This window comes from Muntiacus reevesi, chromosome 13 (genome assembly GCF_963930625.1).
Source record: "Muntiacus reevesi chromosome 13, mMunRee1.1, whole genome shotgun sequence".
Classification (NCBI taxonomy): Eukaryota; Metazoa; Chordata; class Mammalia; order Artiodactyla; family Cervidae; genus Muntiacus; species Muntiacus reevesi.
Window position 1 is genome coordinate 9,320,007 of NC_089261.1, and position 19,413 is coordinate 9,339,419.

The 19,413-nt window shown below is 42.8% G+C and overlaps 1 protein-coding gene across 2 annotated transcripts in view; it reads right to left on the bottom strand.

Annotated features, from left to right (window-relative positions):
- Nucleotides 1–19,413, bottom strand: part of CORO1C (coronin 1C) — a 75,563-nt gene that overhangs the window by 19,864 nt on the left and 36,286 nt on the right. For both annotated transcript variants that reach the window (XM_065904100.1, XM_065904101.1), the window contains exon 3: nt 8,578–8,700. In XM_065904100.1, coding sequence (XP_065760172.1) covers nt 8,578–8,700 — 123 coding nt within the window. The remainder of the gene's footprint in view (nt 1–8,577; nt 8,701–19,413) is intronic.

Sequence of the window (19,413 nt, forward strand, 5' to 3'; positions counted from 1 at the left end):
TGTGACCCCTATGACCCCAATATGTAATTTTAAGTCTGAACAGCAGGATTCTTGGCAATGAAATTAATTTGTCTTCAAATTAATTCAGCCCTGTACCCAGCTGCCTAATTTATGTCCAAGATATCACACGTGTGAAAGCTCTAGTTCATGCCCAGGCCAATTAGCACAATGAGACCAGCTCTGATCTCCAGGCTGGCCCGTTAGCTTCTCTGTGTTCTGCGGCCACAGCAAGGACTCTAATACCACTTGCTCTTCCAGACACTTACTTGGGGGCAGGGAGGAAGAGAGGCATAATACCCTCTGCTGAACCCTCAGCGGGCATTCAGCCTGGCAGCCACTACAAGCTATCCCATTGCCTCCTGGCTTTTTTCTTTTTTTAAAATAATACTGTGTATTCCTGGCATTTTCTGTGTGGATGATACATTACTATAGCAATGTTTTATCTTGTTTCATTTTGAAAGAAAGCGGGGGGGAAATGCCATCAGTCTCTAGGGCTTCCAGATGAAAAAGTGAATCAGTGGGTGAAAAGCCAATGTGGTTCTGGAAAAAAACAACTTTAAGCCCCTGTTTAGGAATAGTTCTAACAGGAAAAAAGTGAGGAAATTAAGAAAAGCGGGTTTCTCTCAAAGCAGTCATTTTAAAGTGTATCTGTTTGACAGTTTTATTTCTCAAACACAGTGCAAATTTAAAGCAAACACAAACTGTTTCCAGACACCGCTTCCCTGTTTTAATTACCCATTGTGAACTTGCTACCGGGCCAGCTACTGGAGTACTGGAGTTACGGCCATAAAAAGGAGGATTCCCCACAAAGGCTGCATTTTTGTAATGCAGAAGAAATCAATTTCAAAGGCAGAATGAAGGAAAGTGCTGATCTGGAGGGACAGGGAGAGGCTGAGACTGCAGCCGCTGCAGAGCAGCAAACCCCTGCAGAAGCCGCCGTCCAACCACAGCAGCGGGCAGGACGCAGACTCAGAACATCCCTCAACGAACCATGACCCTGAGAACAACGCTGGTCTTGAGAAAATCAAGAACTGAGAGTGGGGTTCCGATGTGCCAAGGAATACCCACTTGGCCGACAGCCCGGATGCGATCCGGACAGAATGGAAATAACAAGTCCTGCTGAATGACTGAGAGGGCTGGAGCCCTGGGGAATGTGGTCTCATCACCAACCACGTCACTTCCATCTTTATTTCAAGGCAAAGCCCACAATAGGAAAATTTACAACAGACGCAAAACTGGCTAAATGAGGGAGCTGATCACTGTTGATGTCCACAGGAGTGTTAAGACTGATTTGGGGAAAGGAACAGTGTCCATTTAAGCCTCGTCATTTGGGACCATCAGAACCTCCAGGTGAAGACAAGTAAGAGTGCGCCTCCTGCAGGAGCCTTCCCTCTCCCGGACTCTGGAAGAACCAACCAGGTGGCCCCACTGTCTGCGCAGCTGGTCTTTGCCTCTGTGTCTGCAGATAAGGGACAGTGTTGAATCGACACCACTGACTAAACCTACCTTGGCTGCTCTTTGTATTATATAAGGTGCTGTCACTTCTTGGAGCTAAAACTGTCCCAAGTAAAACACTCAACAGCTGCAACCTTTCACACTCTCTGTGAGGAGATTCTGTTAGAGAACTCACAGTATCAAACAATCTGGAAGGCCTAGGAGCAGAGTGCAGTCCCAGGAGCAGAGTCATGTCACTGCTGTTTGCTTGTACAAAACGTCACTGCAGGGAGCAGCACACCAGGGCTTCCCTGCTGGCCCAGTGGTTAAGACTGTGCGCTTTCACTGCAGGGAACACAGCGTTGATCCCTGGTCAGAGAACTGAGATCCCACACCACGTGCCAAATGGAGTGGCCAAAAAACGAGAAGCGAAAAACAAGCAGTACGCCAAAGGCAAACTATGCCTGTAAAATTCACCTTCCGGTGGCTATAAGAAGCCAGCTCTAAAGGATGAAGGGATGTACCATAAGGCTGGCATTCCTTCTCTAAACTTGCAACCAACACTAACATCACTGTCACAGAATCAATGCTCACACAATGAATAAACCACCACTTAAATGCAGAGGACATCATAGAATTATACCATAAATACAAAAAGCAGTTTTTAAAATTAGTTTAATCATTTACCGTTCACTTGGTAAACTGGTTTTGTTGTATTTTTTTTCTACTGAATTATCTGCTGAAGATATTCTTACTGCCATGAATCCACTGTAAGTATACATCAAAACTCACTGTAAGAAAAATAACTCATTATATATTCATACCTTCCTTGATCCTCTCAATTGGTGTATTTGTGTGTTTATTTATTTATTTTAGTTTTTGAAACAAGTAAGGTAACTGAGGCTGAGTGCATATATATATATATATATATATATATATATATATATATATGTGGCCTGGGACTTTCTCAGCATCCTTTCCCTACAAGAGCTGGGCCCTGATAGCAATCCACATTTGCAGCTCCTGGGCTATTACCAGTAGGAAGCTATAGTCAACTTCTCTTCTTCTTCTTTTTTTTTTTTTCATTTATAAAAGCTGCTGTTTTAAATCATTTGATCTATTGTACGGTGTTCTTTTATCTTCAGAACAAGTGGAAAATGAGGTATTAAGAAGCAGGTGGCAGGGAGATCAAATACTTCTTAAAATTTTTTTTTCAACTGCTGAGTTATTGAAGCATTTTATAATTAGCCCAATAATAATATCAAATGATCTGAGGAAAATTAAGCAATTAAAACATCAGCCCCATACTTAAGGGACTAAAAAAAAGCTGGACGAAGATTTATTCCAAATTTACAAAATGTTCACTTTATTGGCAAAACCAATAAAGGGGCAACACTGGAGGATTCTGGGAAGACGGTGGTATCAGCAACAGATCTCCCCAACTCCCTGCAGAAAAACACAGAGCACTCAGATGACAAAACAAAACACAGGGACCACATTTACAGAAAACGAGGTGACAACCCAGCCAGATGCAAGTGGGTGGAGGAAAATCACCAACAGCCACACGACCAGTGTGCTGTCGGTCTCTGTGTGAAAAACTCACGGGGCAGCAACAGGGCCCCCACAGACCTCAGCAGAGCAGGCCGTTACGAGACCACAACGGAAACAGGAGGGGCTCTGCCTCCTCCAACAGGGGACGAGAACAGGGACCTGAAACAGCAAAGGTCTGAAGGGGCTGGAGAAATCTAGACCGCAATATTCTAGAAGTCAACCAGAGAGGACTCACTTCTGAGATAGGCCCACATTGAGAGGCAGCTCCAATAAATGGAAGCAAAGCTGAGCAGGACGGAAGATGGACAAAGGAACCAGAAAGGTCAAATAAAAAGCAGGTCAGGAAACACACAGCAAGCCATGGTGCCCCTCAACACTACCTGAAAACGCCAGAAGAGGGCCCTCTGCAAAGTTTGGAGAGCTTTATAAAGAAAGCCAGCTTTCGAAAGCTTTGGAAAAACTAAATTCACATAAAAATAAGAGAGGAAAATAAATAAATAAAGGCTCCAAAACTACTATAAGAAGAAAAGAAAATAAGGTAAAGAATAGCACCCCGACAGACAATACAGAACACTAACAAGATCAGCGCCAAAAAATGATTTAAATGCTATCACACACACTTCAAAAGACATTATTAAGAGAACAAGACATTGGAAACATTTTAAGTTCGAACTTGAAAAATTCAAGAGTTAGATGGTGGAAATCAAGAGAAAATTAGAAATCAAAGTAAAAGTACTTTAGAAACGAAGGTTAACAAAGAAAATAAGAGCAAACAGACAAAAATAACACCCGCAAAGAAATGAAAGGTAAAAAGCAGAAAAATTTTAGCCTACAAGAAATGAGTCAGAGGGATGTCTCTGGTACGCCCATGCAGGGGGCCAAGGCCCGCAGATCCTAGCATGGCTGAGGTCTGCAGGTCCCACCACGTGCGAGCACCCGAGGGGCTCCTGAGCCACCTGCTGCCAGGTCCAGTGACCCTGGGATGGAACCCTCGCAGGATCCGAGCCTCTCCACTCCTCTTGTAGGCATCCGGGTTCCACGCCTTTCAGGCAGGACTCGGCCCAGGTGTTTGGGGGACCATTTGCTTTCACCAGCACCAACCTCAGCCCTCAGGCCAGCTCTCTGAATGTGGAGGAATTCCAGGACCTCTGGCCTTGTCTGTCCTTGGGGACTGACCGAGGACCAACTGGGGACAACCAGAGCCCTGAGGATGACGAGGCTCAACTCTGGTCGACTTGCCTGTGCCTGGAAAGCCTGGCATCCTTTGTCCTGCTGCGCCCTGGGGAGTACCGGGCCATCCTCCAGCAGTACGGGCTGCTCCCCTCACATGGATCCTGCCTGTGAAACTCTGGAGAGGCAGGCCTGGGGACTGGTGCTGGACACTGTTGTGTCCGACTGCTGGTGGCTGGCAAGGCCTCTTTGTAGAGGCTGCTGGGGCTGCAGTGTTACTGGTCTGACCTTTTAAGGCAAAGTTTCTTTCTGAACACAAAAGATAGACCAGGCCTCTGAAGCTGCTGGTTAAGCCTCACACCTGGTTGGGGAGGGGATATTTATTTATTTATTTATAATCTCATGTATCAGCCACAAGCTGAAGAGAGATTTTATGAACATTCCTAGGATGGCCTTGTTCTCAAAAGTTTCTTCTTGCTTTGATTTCTGAAAAATAAATAACAGATTTGGAATCTAGTGAGAGCCTCTTCTCTGGTGGACAGTGACATTTTATGTACAAATCAGCTAACACCATCAGTTGGGGCTTTTTAAAAGTCTCAAGTGACCAAAGGCATGAGTTTGTGCTCCTGAAGCTGGGGTGAAGTTAGGATATAAACTGTAGAGCCAAACACTGCTTCCACTGAACCAGGGGCTGGTTCTGTGCTGTAACTGCCTGATGGAGAGTCATCATTATGGTTTAATGGCGGGAAGTAATAAGTTCTTGGTGGGGCAGGGGTGTGATGTGTTGGGTTCAAATGAAAGAATAATGAAAAATAAATCTTTACTGTCTTTTTCAGCCCTTTTTTCTTATTTATTCATAATATAAACTGTAATGAATTATACCTACAACACCTTTATTTAAATCCAATGTCTACTCAGCAGTGTTTCTCTTTATTCAAATGTCTATATCAAGTGTTAAACATAATTAATGTTGGGCATTTGAACTTTGTGTTTTCTTTAATAGACAGGAGTGCTATTAAACATCTTTGTAAATGCTAAAAAAAAAAAAAAAAAAAGAAGAAGAAGAAAAAAAAAAAGGTTTGGAGAGAAACTGATAAATATCAAAGCTAAACAGATAATAGCAAACATCAAAGAAAGAAGATAAAGCATTTGGATAACCGGAGTCCCTAAAGGAAAAAACCAAAGCAAAAGAACAAACTTTGAAGACTTCTAAGTCAAGAAAACTTTCCTGGAGGGAAGAAAAAAAAAAAAGACCTGAAGCTACACTGAAAGAGAACATCACATACTCAGAAATACCAACTCAGAATAACCAAAAACAGTCTAGTGAAATCTACTACATTTTAAGAAAAAAAACAAAAATCTTGTGAACATCTAGGCAAAAAGAACATACTCTATAAGGAAAAGAAAATTACACCATCATCTGTTTTTTTATAGCAACACTTTATGCCAAAATAAGATTTAAATACTCAAGGACATGCTGCAAGTCAAGGAATATCCAGAAAAATTTACCTTCAAGTATAAAGGTCACAACAAGCTACTGTCAATATCAAAGAGCTTAGAGCACTTGTTCCCACAAACCTTTCCTAGTTGATTCCATCCCTTAGAACTGCTCCTCAGTATGGATCCAGCCCATCCCAGGAGGGAGCTGTCTCAGATTGGTTTCCAGAGAACTGGGGTCTACCATCTACCAGAGGAGGAGTGTCAGATGATTCAAATGACCTTTTTTTTTAAACTGCTTTCAGCAATCATGATAGTGGTGATACTACTGATATTTTTAGTGTGAGACTACTGTGTGTATACTGTGAAACAGCAAATGAGATAGATTAGAATATTTTAATTCATCTTGAATCCCTGAAAACCAGGATTCTGGGTGTGAAAGAAAGGAGACAGAGATATATTATTAAAGTCAAATAAAAACTCTATAGTCCTGACTTTGAATTAGAAAGATTAAAACTAAGTCACAAGGTATTATATCTTTAAATATATATGGATATTCTGAACAAATTTACTGCACTGTCTTAAAAACAATGATCACCACAGTAACAACGAGCATCCCCAAACATCCGGAGAGTGACCTAGAAATTCCATTTTTCAGTCAAAGAAACCAGAGATTCTGAGAGAAAGGCCGATTCGAGGTGTGGGGCCAAAGATGTCCAGGAAGGGCCTTGGACACCTCGACATACCAAAGAGTAAGGAAGCAAAAGAAACAAGTAGGGTCATGTCAGGACTTGGGAACTGCAGACAGGTTCCCATTAACAAAGACTGAATGAGCTGAGCTTTGAAAGAAGAACTGTAATGGATCAAAACCTGTGAAATAAGTTCAAATCCATGAGTTCCATATGAAATGAAAGGGGAAGAAAACCTCCAAAGGAAAAACTAATTGGTCACCTTCTGAGGAAGACCGTGAACCAATTCATTATCTTGAAAACTGGGTAAATAAAAGGAAAGAATCAAATGTTTACCCTGCTTTCCTGTATGAACTGTACTCCTGGGTAACTAAACAGCAGATAAGAGGGAGGACCAGCTTACAACTTTTACCAGCTGAAAACTGAAAACAACTGATATCTAGTAACTGCGCAAATTAAAAAAAGAGAAAAAAACAGGCATCTTGAGACCTCATGCCTTGAGGGAGACCAGAGCTGGAGCTCTAGGCTTGTCAAAGGGTTGGAATCTGAATCTAATCACACTCCAGGATGCAGCTGCCAACTTGCAGGGAATCTGAAAGACAGAGAAGCAGGTTGAACTGGACCATGAGGGTGTAATCAGCAGAATCTGTACTGCTGGAAGCTTCAGGTCGAAGGTCAGGCATCTTCAACAAGGAAAGGATGGAGGAGGAACTCCTCCTGTAGACTAGGAAAGACTTAAAAGACCTATCAAGCTCTTAAAACTTGGAAGAGCTCTCGCATCATCCAGAGATGCACGTTTGCATGATTAAAACCACAAAGAGAAGGCAAGGAGGTGAATTTACTGGTTACTTGTGGAGGGAGGGCCGGCTCGGGATTGCGGCGGGCACAGGAAGAGTCTGAGGGGGCTGGGAGAGTCCCACTTCTTGACCTGGGTGGTGGTCACAGGATGTTCACTCTGTCATAAATCTCTCAATTCACTTTTTCACTTAACTGTTTAGTGTGTTTTATAATTCAAAGGTGTTTTTTTTTTTTTAAAAAAGGGCAACATGACCAATAATGCTGGAGATGAGGAGAGATGGGTCAAACACCCTGCTCTAAGAAAGGTTAAGGTTTCTGAGATTAAGATTTTGGCATTGGGGCTGAACACTGTTCCTCTCCCTTAGCAAAATGTGTCTGCAGCCATTCAAATGATCAATTTAGCAAGGCATGTTAAATGGAACAATTCCTTTTAATAGCAGCATATTTCTTTAATACACTTTGGCTGCCAAAATCATGAGATCACAGGAGGAGTTATCCTCAGCCAAAAGTCCATGAGAAAAATTGGTAAATGTTTAAATGGCACAGTTCAGGAATTCATTTGTGTTTATGTAAAGTAATTATAATTAACAAAGCCTTCCAAACAATGTTTCTAGGTCTGGTTCAGTGCACAGAAAACCAAGAGGGAGCTCCCCTAGTGCAGTTCTTGCAGCTCTCCACGCCAAGTGAGAAGACCTGCCCCCATCCAGACCTGACTTCAGGACTCCCCTTCCACACTCATGCTCAACCTTTCCAGCAGATGCTGGGATAGGGTTAAAAATGGATCCAAACCCATAATTACATTTGCAGGCTAAGAAGAACATAATCAAGAACAAGAAGCTTCACTTTCAAAAGTACTCCTTCCCTCCACCAAAGCCCGGTTTCACATATAACCTACTTTCAGAACCTAGGGAACATAAAGAACTTACTTTAAAAATCTTTGAAGTTGGATGTTTGTACACCTGCATAGAAAGGATTTTCTTAATCGGGGTCCACAAACATTAGCTTGGAAATAAGCACTTACAAAAAAACTCATTACTATCTCTCAGTATCTGTTTCATGTCCCATTTATCTGTATAACCTCTGGCATCATATTTCACTGGAATATGCAATTAATGATAACAATTTTGTCTGCCTTTTTGGTGGGGAAGGAGGTCATGTCATCCAATGGCATTCAAGGAAATATTTGAAAGTCACTTTACCTTTTCTAAAATCTTCCCAACCAAGCAGATGTGTTAACTGTTAACAAGGAAGAACACAACACGTACACACACTCATTCGGAAGAAGAAAAAAGACAACAGGGCCTAGCTCCTTGATATAATAAGGACTGGTAAAATGGTTTATCAAAGCTAAACGTTGATGTTGCTAGATTCTTACATAATACAATGGACAGTCAAAGCTACTACGATTTTCTGCATTTCAAAGCTCCGCGCACACTCTCTTGCAAGGCAGCATGTGAGCCTCGCTGGCCCGCGTGCCCACCACACCACAGGGACTTACCATAACAGTGCAGTCCTCCGAGCCGCTGGCAATGACCTGGTCGTTGTGTGGGCACCAGTCTATGTCCAGCACTGGTCCTGTGTGGCCACATACTGTGGGGTAGGATTTGTCAATTCGACCAGTCTGAAAGGAGAGAGAAACAGATCTATCAAGTATCATCAAGGCCACAGAGTTTCTATGTTTTCTCAGAAAGATTTTTCCTTTATTACCTCTACCCCGAACTCTCAACACTCTACCAATGATGACATTCAGATCAGCCAACGTCAGCCAATAAGACCTGTTAACTTGCATTTCTAGAAATAGTTACTACTGAGGACACTCTATCAAACAAAAGGAGCATTTCCAGAACCAGACATTTAATTAATCAATGGCATTAAGAGACATAGCAAAAAAGAAAAAATCTTTTTACAAAAATACAATTCTAACAAATAGCTGAACTGTAAATTATAAGTGTTTCTACTGTTAAAAAAAAAAAAACCCTAGTATTACTCAAAGTGTAAAATATAATCTTTAATATAATAAGTTAATACCCTTGAATATACAAATGGATGGCACTGTGAGCAAGCAAGTGAAGGTAATACAAAGAAAAGCTTTCAACACTGCTCAGGGACTGAAGGACATAGGATGCGCCAAGGTCTCTGCTGTTTTCAATCAACATAAACGTCAGCTGGGCCTTCTAATTAACCACTTTAGCACTCAGTCATTACCCAGATCCAGATCTCATTAAGAACACAACTTTTAAGATTGGTCATAGCAACCATCACAACGTGTTCATGTTACACACTCAAGCCAATGTGGCTTATTGGACCAATTCTGTGTTAACCAAGACAAATGCTATTACAACAACAGGGGTATAAAAGCTACTTCCTTTTTAAAAGGTTAGTGCCAGTCCTTTCTGAGGTTCTTCTACATGTGCTAAACGCAGGAGGACAGAAAGGGATCACCACAGTGTAAAACCAAACCCTCTCCTGTTATGGCCAACTGTCACAACACAGGGGCAGGCTTTTTGGAAAACGTTTAAGTTCAGTAAATTTGGATTTCTCCACTGACTATGGAAATCTCCAGGGAAGCAGTGTGCTAAAGCAGAGATCACAGGCTCAGAGTCAGAGAGAGATGGGTTCAAACCCAGGCTCTCTTGGTTAAACAGCATATGATCTCAGACAAGTAATTTCTCTAAGCTTCAGCTCATCACTTGTGAAATGAGTAATAATAATACTTACCTCCTAGGATTACCACGAAGAGGAAATGAGAAATAAGGTAAATCATAGCGCAGCATTACAATGATCTATATAAGATCTATAAAAAAATTATAGTACCTGGAATACAGTAAACACTCAATGAAAAACTGGCATTTATTATTAGTTTTTCCTGCATAACATATTAACTTACTCCATCATTAAGAATTACAAACGTGTGTTATCTGTGAACTTGGACCAGACACTGAGCTGAGTGTTGGAGACACAGAGGTAGGCAGGAGGTCTGTCCTGGCCGAGCGTGGAGTCCACCTAAAGCTCCAGTTACAGTGCAGCACAACAGGGTGGCACCAGGAGAGGCCCAGGGCGGCAGGGACACAGGAGGACACGCAACCAGAGGCATCGGGGTTAGTCTCTGGGAAGGTTTCTGTTGAGAAGGGTGAGTTCTAAGTTGAGGGGTGAAGATGGACCAGCCTACAGAACTGAGGCCTGGGTTTTTTCACACACTCCCCCTTTCTCTTGCAAAACTAAGTCAACCCAGAGTGTGGGTCTCCTGAATTAGTATTATAGAGAACTTGGGTCATATATGAGAAGCCATGTGGGTCACTGACAGGCCACGAAGCAGCAGAAGTCAGGGACCAGGTGCCAGGGCTGGGGTGTGGCACTGCCACTTCCTCTCTGAGGCCCTGGTCAAGCTTCAGTTCCTCACCTGTAAAATGAGAACCCTAGAGGTCTTTCTTCCAGAACTGACGTGAGAACTGACTGACACAATCAAGGGAAAGCACTTCGAATGATCAGAATATGTTACCAGAATTCACCAACTGCTGGAACCCACTCTATCAACATCCCTGACCATATCCTTCCTTAAAGAAGGAACTGCTACTCAGCACCGAAGCCAGGAGTGTCCACCTGACCCCCTGTGAGCACTCCTCCCTGGAGCTCCCGCCCCAGGTGATGGTCTACTGCTCAGTGCGCTGGTGGCGAGCTCTCACATGTTTGTTTCCTAATGTTATTATCATTATATTATGCATTACTATCATTATTTAAACTATATAGTAGTTACTCTCTTGAATGTGTGATATTTTATAATTTAAAACATTCTGAGACATGAAGCCCAGGTGGGATCTGATACACATTGCAACAGACACTGCAGAAGGAGAGGATGCAAGAGAGGCAAAAACTGAAGAGGTGAAAGCTGAGGGTTTTCCAGGTTTAACTGAAGGTGAAGTCTTCAGATTGAAGAGGCACAAGACCCAAGGAAAATAACTAAAAACAAATCCACATCTATTCACACCCCAGTGCAATTCCAAAACACCTAAAACAAAGACAAAATCTCAAACAAAAGCAGCCAGAGAGAAAAGACAAATTACCTGGAGAGAGTATGACTAGGTCAACTGTGAGCAGACTTCTCAAAAGCAAGTACAGAAACAAAGATGTGGGGAAAATATCTTGGAAATGCTAAGAACAACAACCTCCCGTGCATTCTATACCCAGACACACTATCATTCCAAAGTGATGGACGGCCAAAAAAAAGGGCATTTTAAACAAAAAGATACTGAAAACTTACCATTTAAAGACTCTTACGCAAAGAATTAAGTTCTTGGACTTATTTCAAAGAATTTCAAAGTTAATTTCAAAGAATTAAGTTCAAGGACTTATTTCAGGAAAAAAAAAAAGTTAACCAAAAGAAAGATCTGGGATCCCAAATCAAGCAGTGAGCAAAAAAACTGGTAAACGTGACCAGTGTAAATGGGCATTGACTGTATAGAACAGTAGTAATTATGAGTAACTGCAGTAGAGGTAAGACAAGGCACACATTAACATCATTTCCAAGCACACATTAAATATTTATTTTTAAAATAACCAATTAGGATACCGCAAAGTAAACCCCAAAACTACCAAGGAATCAATATCCTAAAGTGCATGTTCTGAGTACAATGCAAAACAATTTAAAATTAACAGAAAAATATAAACCAAAAATCTCCAATGCATCTGAATTACTAAATAATTCAGATAGAAAATCAAAACTGGCCAACAGAAAAAGGTTAAAAAAAGAAAAGCGAAAGTATAAGAAAAAGGTTAAAACTGGTCAGTAAATACATGCCATATCAAAACTTGTGGAATATAGCTAAAACAAATCTTAAAATTCCAGACAAAATAAGCCATCTCCTAGAAAATATGTGATGTATCAAAAGTTTTTCAATAAACAGGAAACCTAGAGAGACCGAGAACCATAAAAGAACCAGTACTGTAAACTCCATATATCACTGCCCACTCAAAACCAACCAGTTAGTAAATTCCAAATGTAACAGACCTGGATGGTTGTACAGATGAGTTTTAACCAACATTCAAGGAAGAACTTACCTCCAACCAACATTCCCAGAGAATAGAAAATCAAGGCACACTGCTGAACCCACTACCTAAGGAATGTACCACCTGACATGAAGGAAACCTACAGGACATAAATATTGATGCAAACATCCCCCAAAATGGGGGGAAAATGTTAAACTAAATTCAGCAGTGTGGGTTGTTCTCAAAAAACATAAGTAAAAAGATAAGTTGCAGAATGGGAGAAGATTTATTTATTTAAGAAGATTTAATATTTACATCTGTATTGGTACACTATTATATGCATGTATACATAAAATGTATATCTGACAAAATCAACAACACTTTAATAGAATAAGGGGCAAATGACAGGAACAGGGATCCATAGGGAAGGAAGCCTGAAAAGCCAACAGATGTGTGGAAAGCACTCCATCTCACTGGTAATCGGGGGACTGCAAATTAAAACAATAAGGTAATAATATCTGACCCCTATTAAAACTGGCAAGAATTGAGAAACCTAAATACAAGTGCTAGCAAAGATGTTGGGAAAGGGGCACTCATAGAAACTGCGCCCAGGAGACTATCCTGCCGTAATTCCTTTGAAAGCAATCTGGAAACAACTGGAATGGAAGGTGCCCACTCCTCAGCAATACCACTTCTACATGATCTGTCCCATATTTTGCACAAGAAGGGTATTCATGGCAGCACTGTTGGAAACAGTGAAAAAAGCAGAAGCAATTTAACTGCCCTTTGGTAAAAGAATAAACATCACTTACATACAAGTTTAACACATAGAAAATAATAGTCTATGTTACAGATATATGTACATGTAATAAAAGTACAAACATATGATACACACCAACTTTGAGAAGATGATTACCTCTGGGGAAGAAGAAAAGATGGAAAGGGGAATGGCGTTTCAGCTACATCTGTTATGCTTTACTGTTTTTCAAAAAAAAACAGAGATATGAAACAAACATGGCAAAATTTTAACATCTGTTTAATCTTGTGAGTATAGGAGTGTTTTATTATGTATGACTTGCTTCCTAATTTTAAAAATAATTAAAATATAATAAAGTTGAGAAACACATTAATGCATTGCTACTAATTTACATTTTTAAAAAATCTTTAACTTTAGAAAGCTTTTCTACCTGAATTGTTTTATTTGATCTCAGGGTCTCTGCATTCTGGGGCTCTCCCCGGCAAACCACTTGTGGCATTCTTAATGGTGGAGTACAGTCACTAAGCTCTCAAAAGCTAAGGACACCAAATAATTTTTTTCAATCTGGGCTAAGAAGAGCTTCTGCTTAGGTATACAGCAACAAGGGGAAGCTGGGGGTACATTAACGCTGTGCTGTGCGTGCTCAGTTGCTCAGTCCTGTCCGACTCTTTGCGACCCCATGAACTGTAGCCCCCCAGGCTCCTCTGTCCATGGGATTCTCCAGGCAAGAATACTGGAGTGGGTTGCCATGTCCTCCTCCAGGGGATCTTCCTGATGCAGGGATTGAACCCAGGTCTCCAGCACTGCAGGCTAACTCTTTACTGGTTGAGCCACCAGGGAACTAGTTGTTCTTATATACTCAGAAGTTTACTGAATAACTTTTCTTTTTTAGGTTAAAATTACACAACCCAGGGCAAAAGTTAATAGCTACTTACCAGTATTCTTCAGTCAAGTAAGGTACCTGAGAATACTAAGAAGCATTTCTGCATTCTCAACTCAGCCCCAACAAGTCTACAGCATAAAAGTACTAAAGGGCCCAACATTTTCACAGGGACTTGGATGTCATATAAAGGACAAGTGTCACTTATTTCCCTCCTTTCTATTAAAAAAATCAGTAATAAAAATCACTAGTGGTTTCAGAAGACTTACATTACATGCTAAGAACTGTATGAAGATCTTTTATCTGCATCATCACAACTACCTGCATGATATAGCAACTCTGTTATTCCCACTTTCTAGACAAAGAAATAGCAACAGAGAAAGCCAAGAAGCAGAGATCGAAAATATCACTGACAATCCGACAAGGTTTCTACAGGGAAAGATAATTTCCACTATGCCATGAGCTTGTGAAAAAGGCACAAGAGTAATGTGGAAATTATTGGCAGCTGGTCATCAGAAACCCAAAGTTAATCAAAAATGATACCCTGCAAACAGCTGCTTCCTCTGGTTATAACATCGCCCTAAATGCTTACAACAAATAAAGCAGGGAAAGTCATATCCTCCTACAGCACGGCAGGAAGGGAATCGACTCAGTGTCTGGTAGTGATAAAGGAACACAAGGCAGAACGCGTGAGGAACACTGCCGTTTTCAATGTGCACTGATGGTTTTACATACAGGATGCTCTCCACACACGGTCAAGCGTCAGCTACCTTGATTCCAAGGGCTTGCACCTCCAAAGAGTTTCTTACCCGCAATAAAATCAAACCCAGAGCACAACAATATATTTCACCCATGAGTATGTATCTTTAAAAGGGCGGAGCTGGGCAATTACAAATTACTGAGAGCTCAAGTCCATGGAAACCGAAGGAAACCATACAATACGGCCTTATATGGTAAAGATGAGGGCATATCATTTCTGAAAGTCCTTCTGCGCTGGGATCTAATGAGAATGCACTTCTCATTCATAATCATGACACATCCTCATTTATCATCCAGTGAATAAACTGAGGAATCCATGTCTAATTCTAGATTGTGAAGGGCCATTCAGAAAGACATGACTGCAAGTCATGGTGACAACATGGCTTACCTGCACATCTAAGCAGCAAATTTAAATGAACGCAGAGGATGGAAGGAAGACTGATAAGAACTTAATAACAGCTTTTAAAGTATCATCTCTGGCTAAACAGTGATTTAAGAACTACTCATCAATTTCCCAAGGCTTATATATAGAATAATTTCATTTACTAACAAATCAGTCCACTGTTTCATTAAGGATGCGTCACCTCAGTTACATCATCTAGAATATTACTACTTTGCTAGCATGGAATCCAAAGCTTAGCTGAGACTAACCAGTCAGATGTAAATTTACTGCTTTAAATAACTGTTTAAGTGTATTGATACTTACTAGTTATTCCCATCACAGGCCATAGGACAACTGCTATTGCACCTCTCCAGCTAAAACTCCAAGAGAAGAGAATTACCAGCAAGTCAGCAAGTGGCGAAAATGACCAACACCAAGGTTCCCAAAGGCTCTGGCTCAGACCCCACTGCACACATGTGCGGGACACATCAGTGAGACAGGTCAGGGAACTGGCTTACAGACCATTATTATCTAAAGGATTCAGTGGCCCACCGGAGACCCAGCAATATGAGCCCCAGGGAAATGTAGCTCCGAAATGGCAGTGTGGCTGCCACCAGGCAGAGCTGCGACAGCAGTTTCCACGTGGTGGCCCAGGCTGAGGCTGACGGTTCCAACAGGTTCCAGCCAGCACTCCTGGTAGTTGAGAACCACCAGGACACTGGCGCTATCATTTACTCTGGGTTTGGGAAAAGTCCTCAAACATTTCAAAGTGGCTACAAGCCTCAGCACAGCTCCTGGAGACTGACGCTTCACTAGAGCCACAGAGTTAGGGAACACTTTCCTACTATAGGTTTTCTTTTCTTTTGGTGGGGGGGGGGGGGTGTGAAAAATCAAAATTTAAGCATCAGTAAATACATCTTTGTAAAACTGCTCTAGGAAGGAATGCTTGCAATTTTAAATAAGTTGGCAAAAACATTCCTCCTTAGGCATAGAAAGTTCAACATAACTCCTCAAAATATTTCTAATTGCAAAGATATTTCCCATTAGCCGAATAGGAAACCACAACTGCTTCCATTTACATCTAATAATGTATCTTACTTATGTGCCATGGAGTGGAGTGTTACTTGCTCAATCGTGTCCGACTCTTTGCAACCCCACGGACTGTAGCCTGCCAGGCTCCTCCATTCATGGGATTCCCCAGGCAAGAATACTGGAATGGATTCCCATTCCCTTCTCCAGAGGATCTTCCCGACCTTACCTGTCATATCTTTCAAAAAAGAATCCATGTTTAGGAAGTGTACCCATCGCATTCACTGAAGACACTGCCATGCAATCAGAGCACTTCGGATACACACAAAACAGACACACACAAAACTCCTGTCACAGACATCTCGATGAAGGAGTTCCACTCTGGGATGTATTTTCAAGAAAGCTAAGGGTGTATTTTACAGGTGCAGACATTTCACCCTCCCTAAGTCTCAAAATACAACTCTGGAACGCTTCCATAAGACCTTTGCATTAATCATTTAGGATGACTGTTTCTTCATTTAAGACAGACTGCCTGACATGGTAACTGCTTTCAATCTATACAATAGCTCGCTCAATATTAAATTGAAGATGCTACCAAACTGGTGCCAAGAAGGCTCAATCTGATAATTACTGGTTACTTCCAAAAGCGACTTCTGTAAAAGCCACACGACACTTTACCCGGCAGGCTTCTTCTTTCTCACGACCAACATGTTTCCGTAAAGTTAAAAACAAACAAACAAACATAAAACTCCCATGGTGTCAAAAAGTGACACGTGTTAGTTCTATCATTCAAATCAGATATTCCGTTTGAAGATGCTGAGGGTATGTCCTTCTAGTGTACACTCTGGATTCATAGAAACGCAAGCTGTTCCGAGGCAGTGGGTTCTGCCTGCTTGCTCAGCGGTCTCCCTCAGCCAGTGCGGTACAGGCAGCTCCCAGGACCTCCCTCCAAACTTCTCATCTGCACTCTTCTTATAATCCAGCCATTTTATAATCCATTATGATAATCTGAGTTTCTTATCCAGACTGGTTACACCATCCTCAGATATAAGGCCCAAACAGCTTCCCCCCATATCCTGGCTCAAGAAACAAAGTTTCCAAACTGTTCATCCCTATTTTATATTCATACAGGTTTTCATTTTAGGGAAAAATGCTGATCAAAATCACTTGACATGTCCAAAGTTCAGTAACTATCATACTGTCGACATATCAGAAGATCTTTTCAGAGGCACGGATCACACCTCACCACTGGCCTTGGAGTAATTCCCTGAAAACTCATTCTCCACAAGGAGGATGGTAAGTCAAACATGTGCTCGGACGCAAAGGAAAAGTTTGCAGAGCCTGGGCATAAGACCTCCATTCACACTGTGGAGAGTTCAAAGGAGTCAAAAGAGGGTATCTATTGAAGTGGGTTTTTCTCTTTTTTTAACTTCCTTTTTCTTCGAGCAGCATTATTTATGTGGATATGTGTTCTATTGAGATCTCTTTAGGCCCTGCTCCTCCACAGGAAGGAGCTACAGTGACTGATAGGGGTGGTGGGGGAGTGAGGGGGTGGTGCAGGGGAGAGTGGTCCACAGGGCAAGGCTAGGCGCCCAGCAGCTGACCGGGAAGACCAATGCACACGACACAGGGCCTGCAGACAGGTGGCCACCAAGAATGACAGTTCATACATGGCCCAGGCATGGAACATTCTGAGGAGGTTTTACTTTAAGGGAACAAGAAACGCCAACCTTAAGGTGGAGGTGAGAGGAGGTGCTCAGGAAGAGCACACACAGATTGGGTTACCAGGTGCTGGAAAGTAAGCCGGCCACCACAGCCGCCAGGCACGGTGTGGGAGCCCTCACCTGCCTGCAAGCAAAAGGGAACAGTCTCTATGGGCACAAGTGAAAATGCCAAGCAAACTATTCTGGCACTGCAGGTCTTCTTTAACAACTGGGTTGAAGAGTGAGGAGACCATTTTAAAAGTCCATGAGGAATCTGACAGCAGCTACTGTAAAACTGGATATTTTATCATCAGAAAGCAGAAAGGTGGAAGAGTTGGCATTTCCTGGCTCTGTCACGCCTAAATATACAACAGCGAACAGAGAGGCTCTATCTCCTAACTTCTTGACTTAACAGAAAATTTATAAAGCAAAAACCTCATCACTGAAGACAAATAATTTCATATGATACCTCTGGTTGAGAACAAAAAAAACTAGGAACCCACGACGAGGTAGAAATGAGTCAAAACACAGTTCAGCTTGAAAGGAAATGCTGGAGAGTAAAAGAACTATCAACGTAGGAGCAACTACAGGAAACTAACACAAAGCACCCAGCACCCACTCAGAAAGGAGAGAGCCTGGAGGCTGAAGCCCCGCCCGAGGGCCATCTCCCTGACCCTGGGGGCTCCTCCCTCAGGACCCTCCGAGAATGAGCAAAAGCCCCAGTGCCACCCCTTCCAATCCCAGCTCTGCACTGGTTTACCCACAAGCCTCAGAGCAGAAACCCGCCCTTCCTTGAAGTGGGGATGAAAACCAGAAAAATATCACAGCTCTCTCTCTTTTTCTCTTTCTTTCTTTAGGCAAATGCTTTGGGCTGCATGGCCAAGGCAGCTGACATCCTGCAGTGGTTGTAAACAGGCAGGAGCACCGGAGCAGAGACCCAATTCAGTAGCCTGTATCACTTACTCCCGACTTACAGCTCAGCCAGAAAGGAAACCCAAGCCCCCGCTCCTCCGAAAAGGCCAACACGTGCTCATCACTGCCCTCCGGCTCAGCCCGGACTCAGCTCAGGTCCCACCCCCAGTCAGTGTGGAATTCAACTTGGCCAGAGCAGAACGTCTACTACATATGGTTACAAAGAGGCTTCTGGACAAGCGGGGCCGGCAGGAATCTGTCTACGGCACCTGGAGTCTATTTCGGTAGCGTAACTGGTACGTAGAAACCTGCCCCTCGCTGCCTGCCCGACGTGGGGTCATCGTCACGTTTATACAGAGGCTTCTACCAGCAGCACTGCCTGTGTGCTCAGCCCGGGCTCACACACTCCAGAAAGCCAGCAAAGAGTTAAACGTTCTTTGCACTTGACTCAGTGGCTTCCCCTCACCACAGACTCCCAGATCCCACCATTCTCCAAGCCCGCTGCGCAGCCAATCAAAGCAAAGGAAGGAAACGATGCTGGCCGGCTGACAGCCCCAGAGCTCTGATGGCCATATATGGTAAAAACCACTGTCAGAGCCTGTCAGGCCTGCGGGCCGGCTGCCGTGGACATATCAGTGAACTGCAGCAGCGCCAGAGGCCAGCCACGGAAACGCACAAAGGACAGGCTGCCTGCTCATCTCCAGGGGAGGGCGGAGGACGAGGGGGGGCGGCCGTCATCTGCCAGGGCATACTCTGAGACACAGCCACTCGCTGTAATCAAAAATAGCCCCTGGGTACATGGTGAGTTCCTTCTGCAAGGACTTTGTGCTCCATTGTTAATAACGGGGTGAGGAGGGTGTCCCCCCTGGCCCCCCACCCCCGGCACGACTATGGAGAACAGTCATTGGGAGAAAATGAAAAGGTCCTTC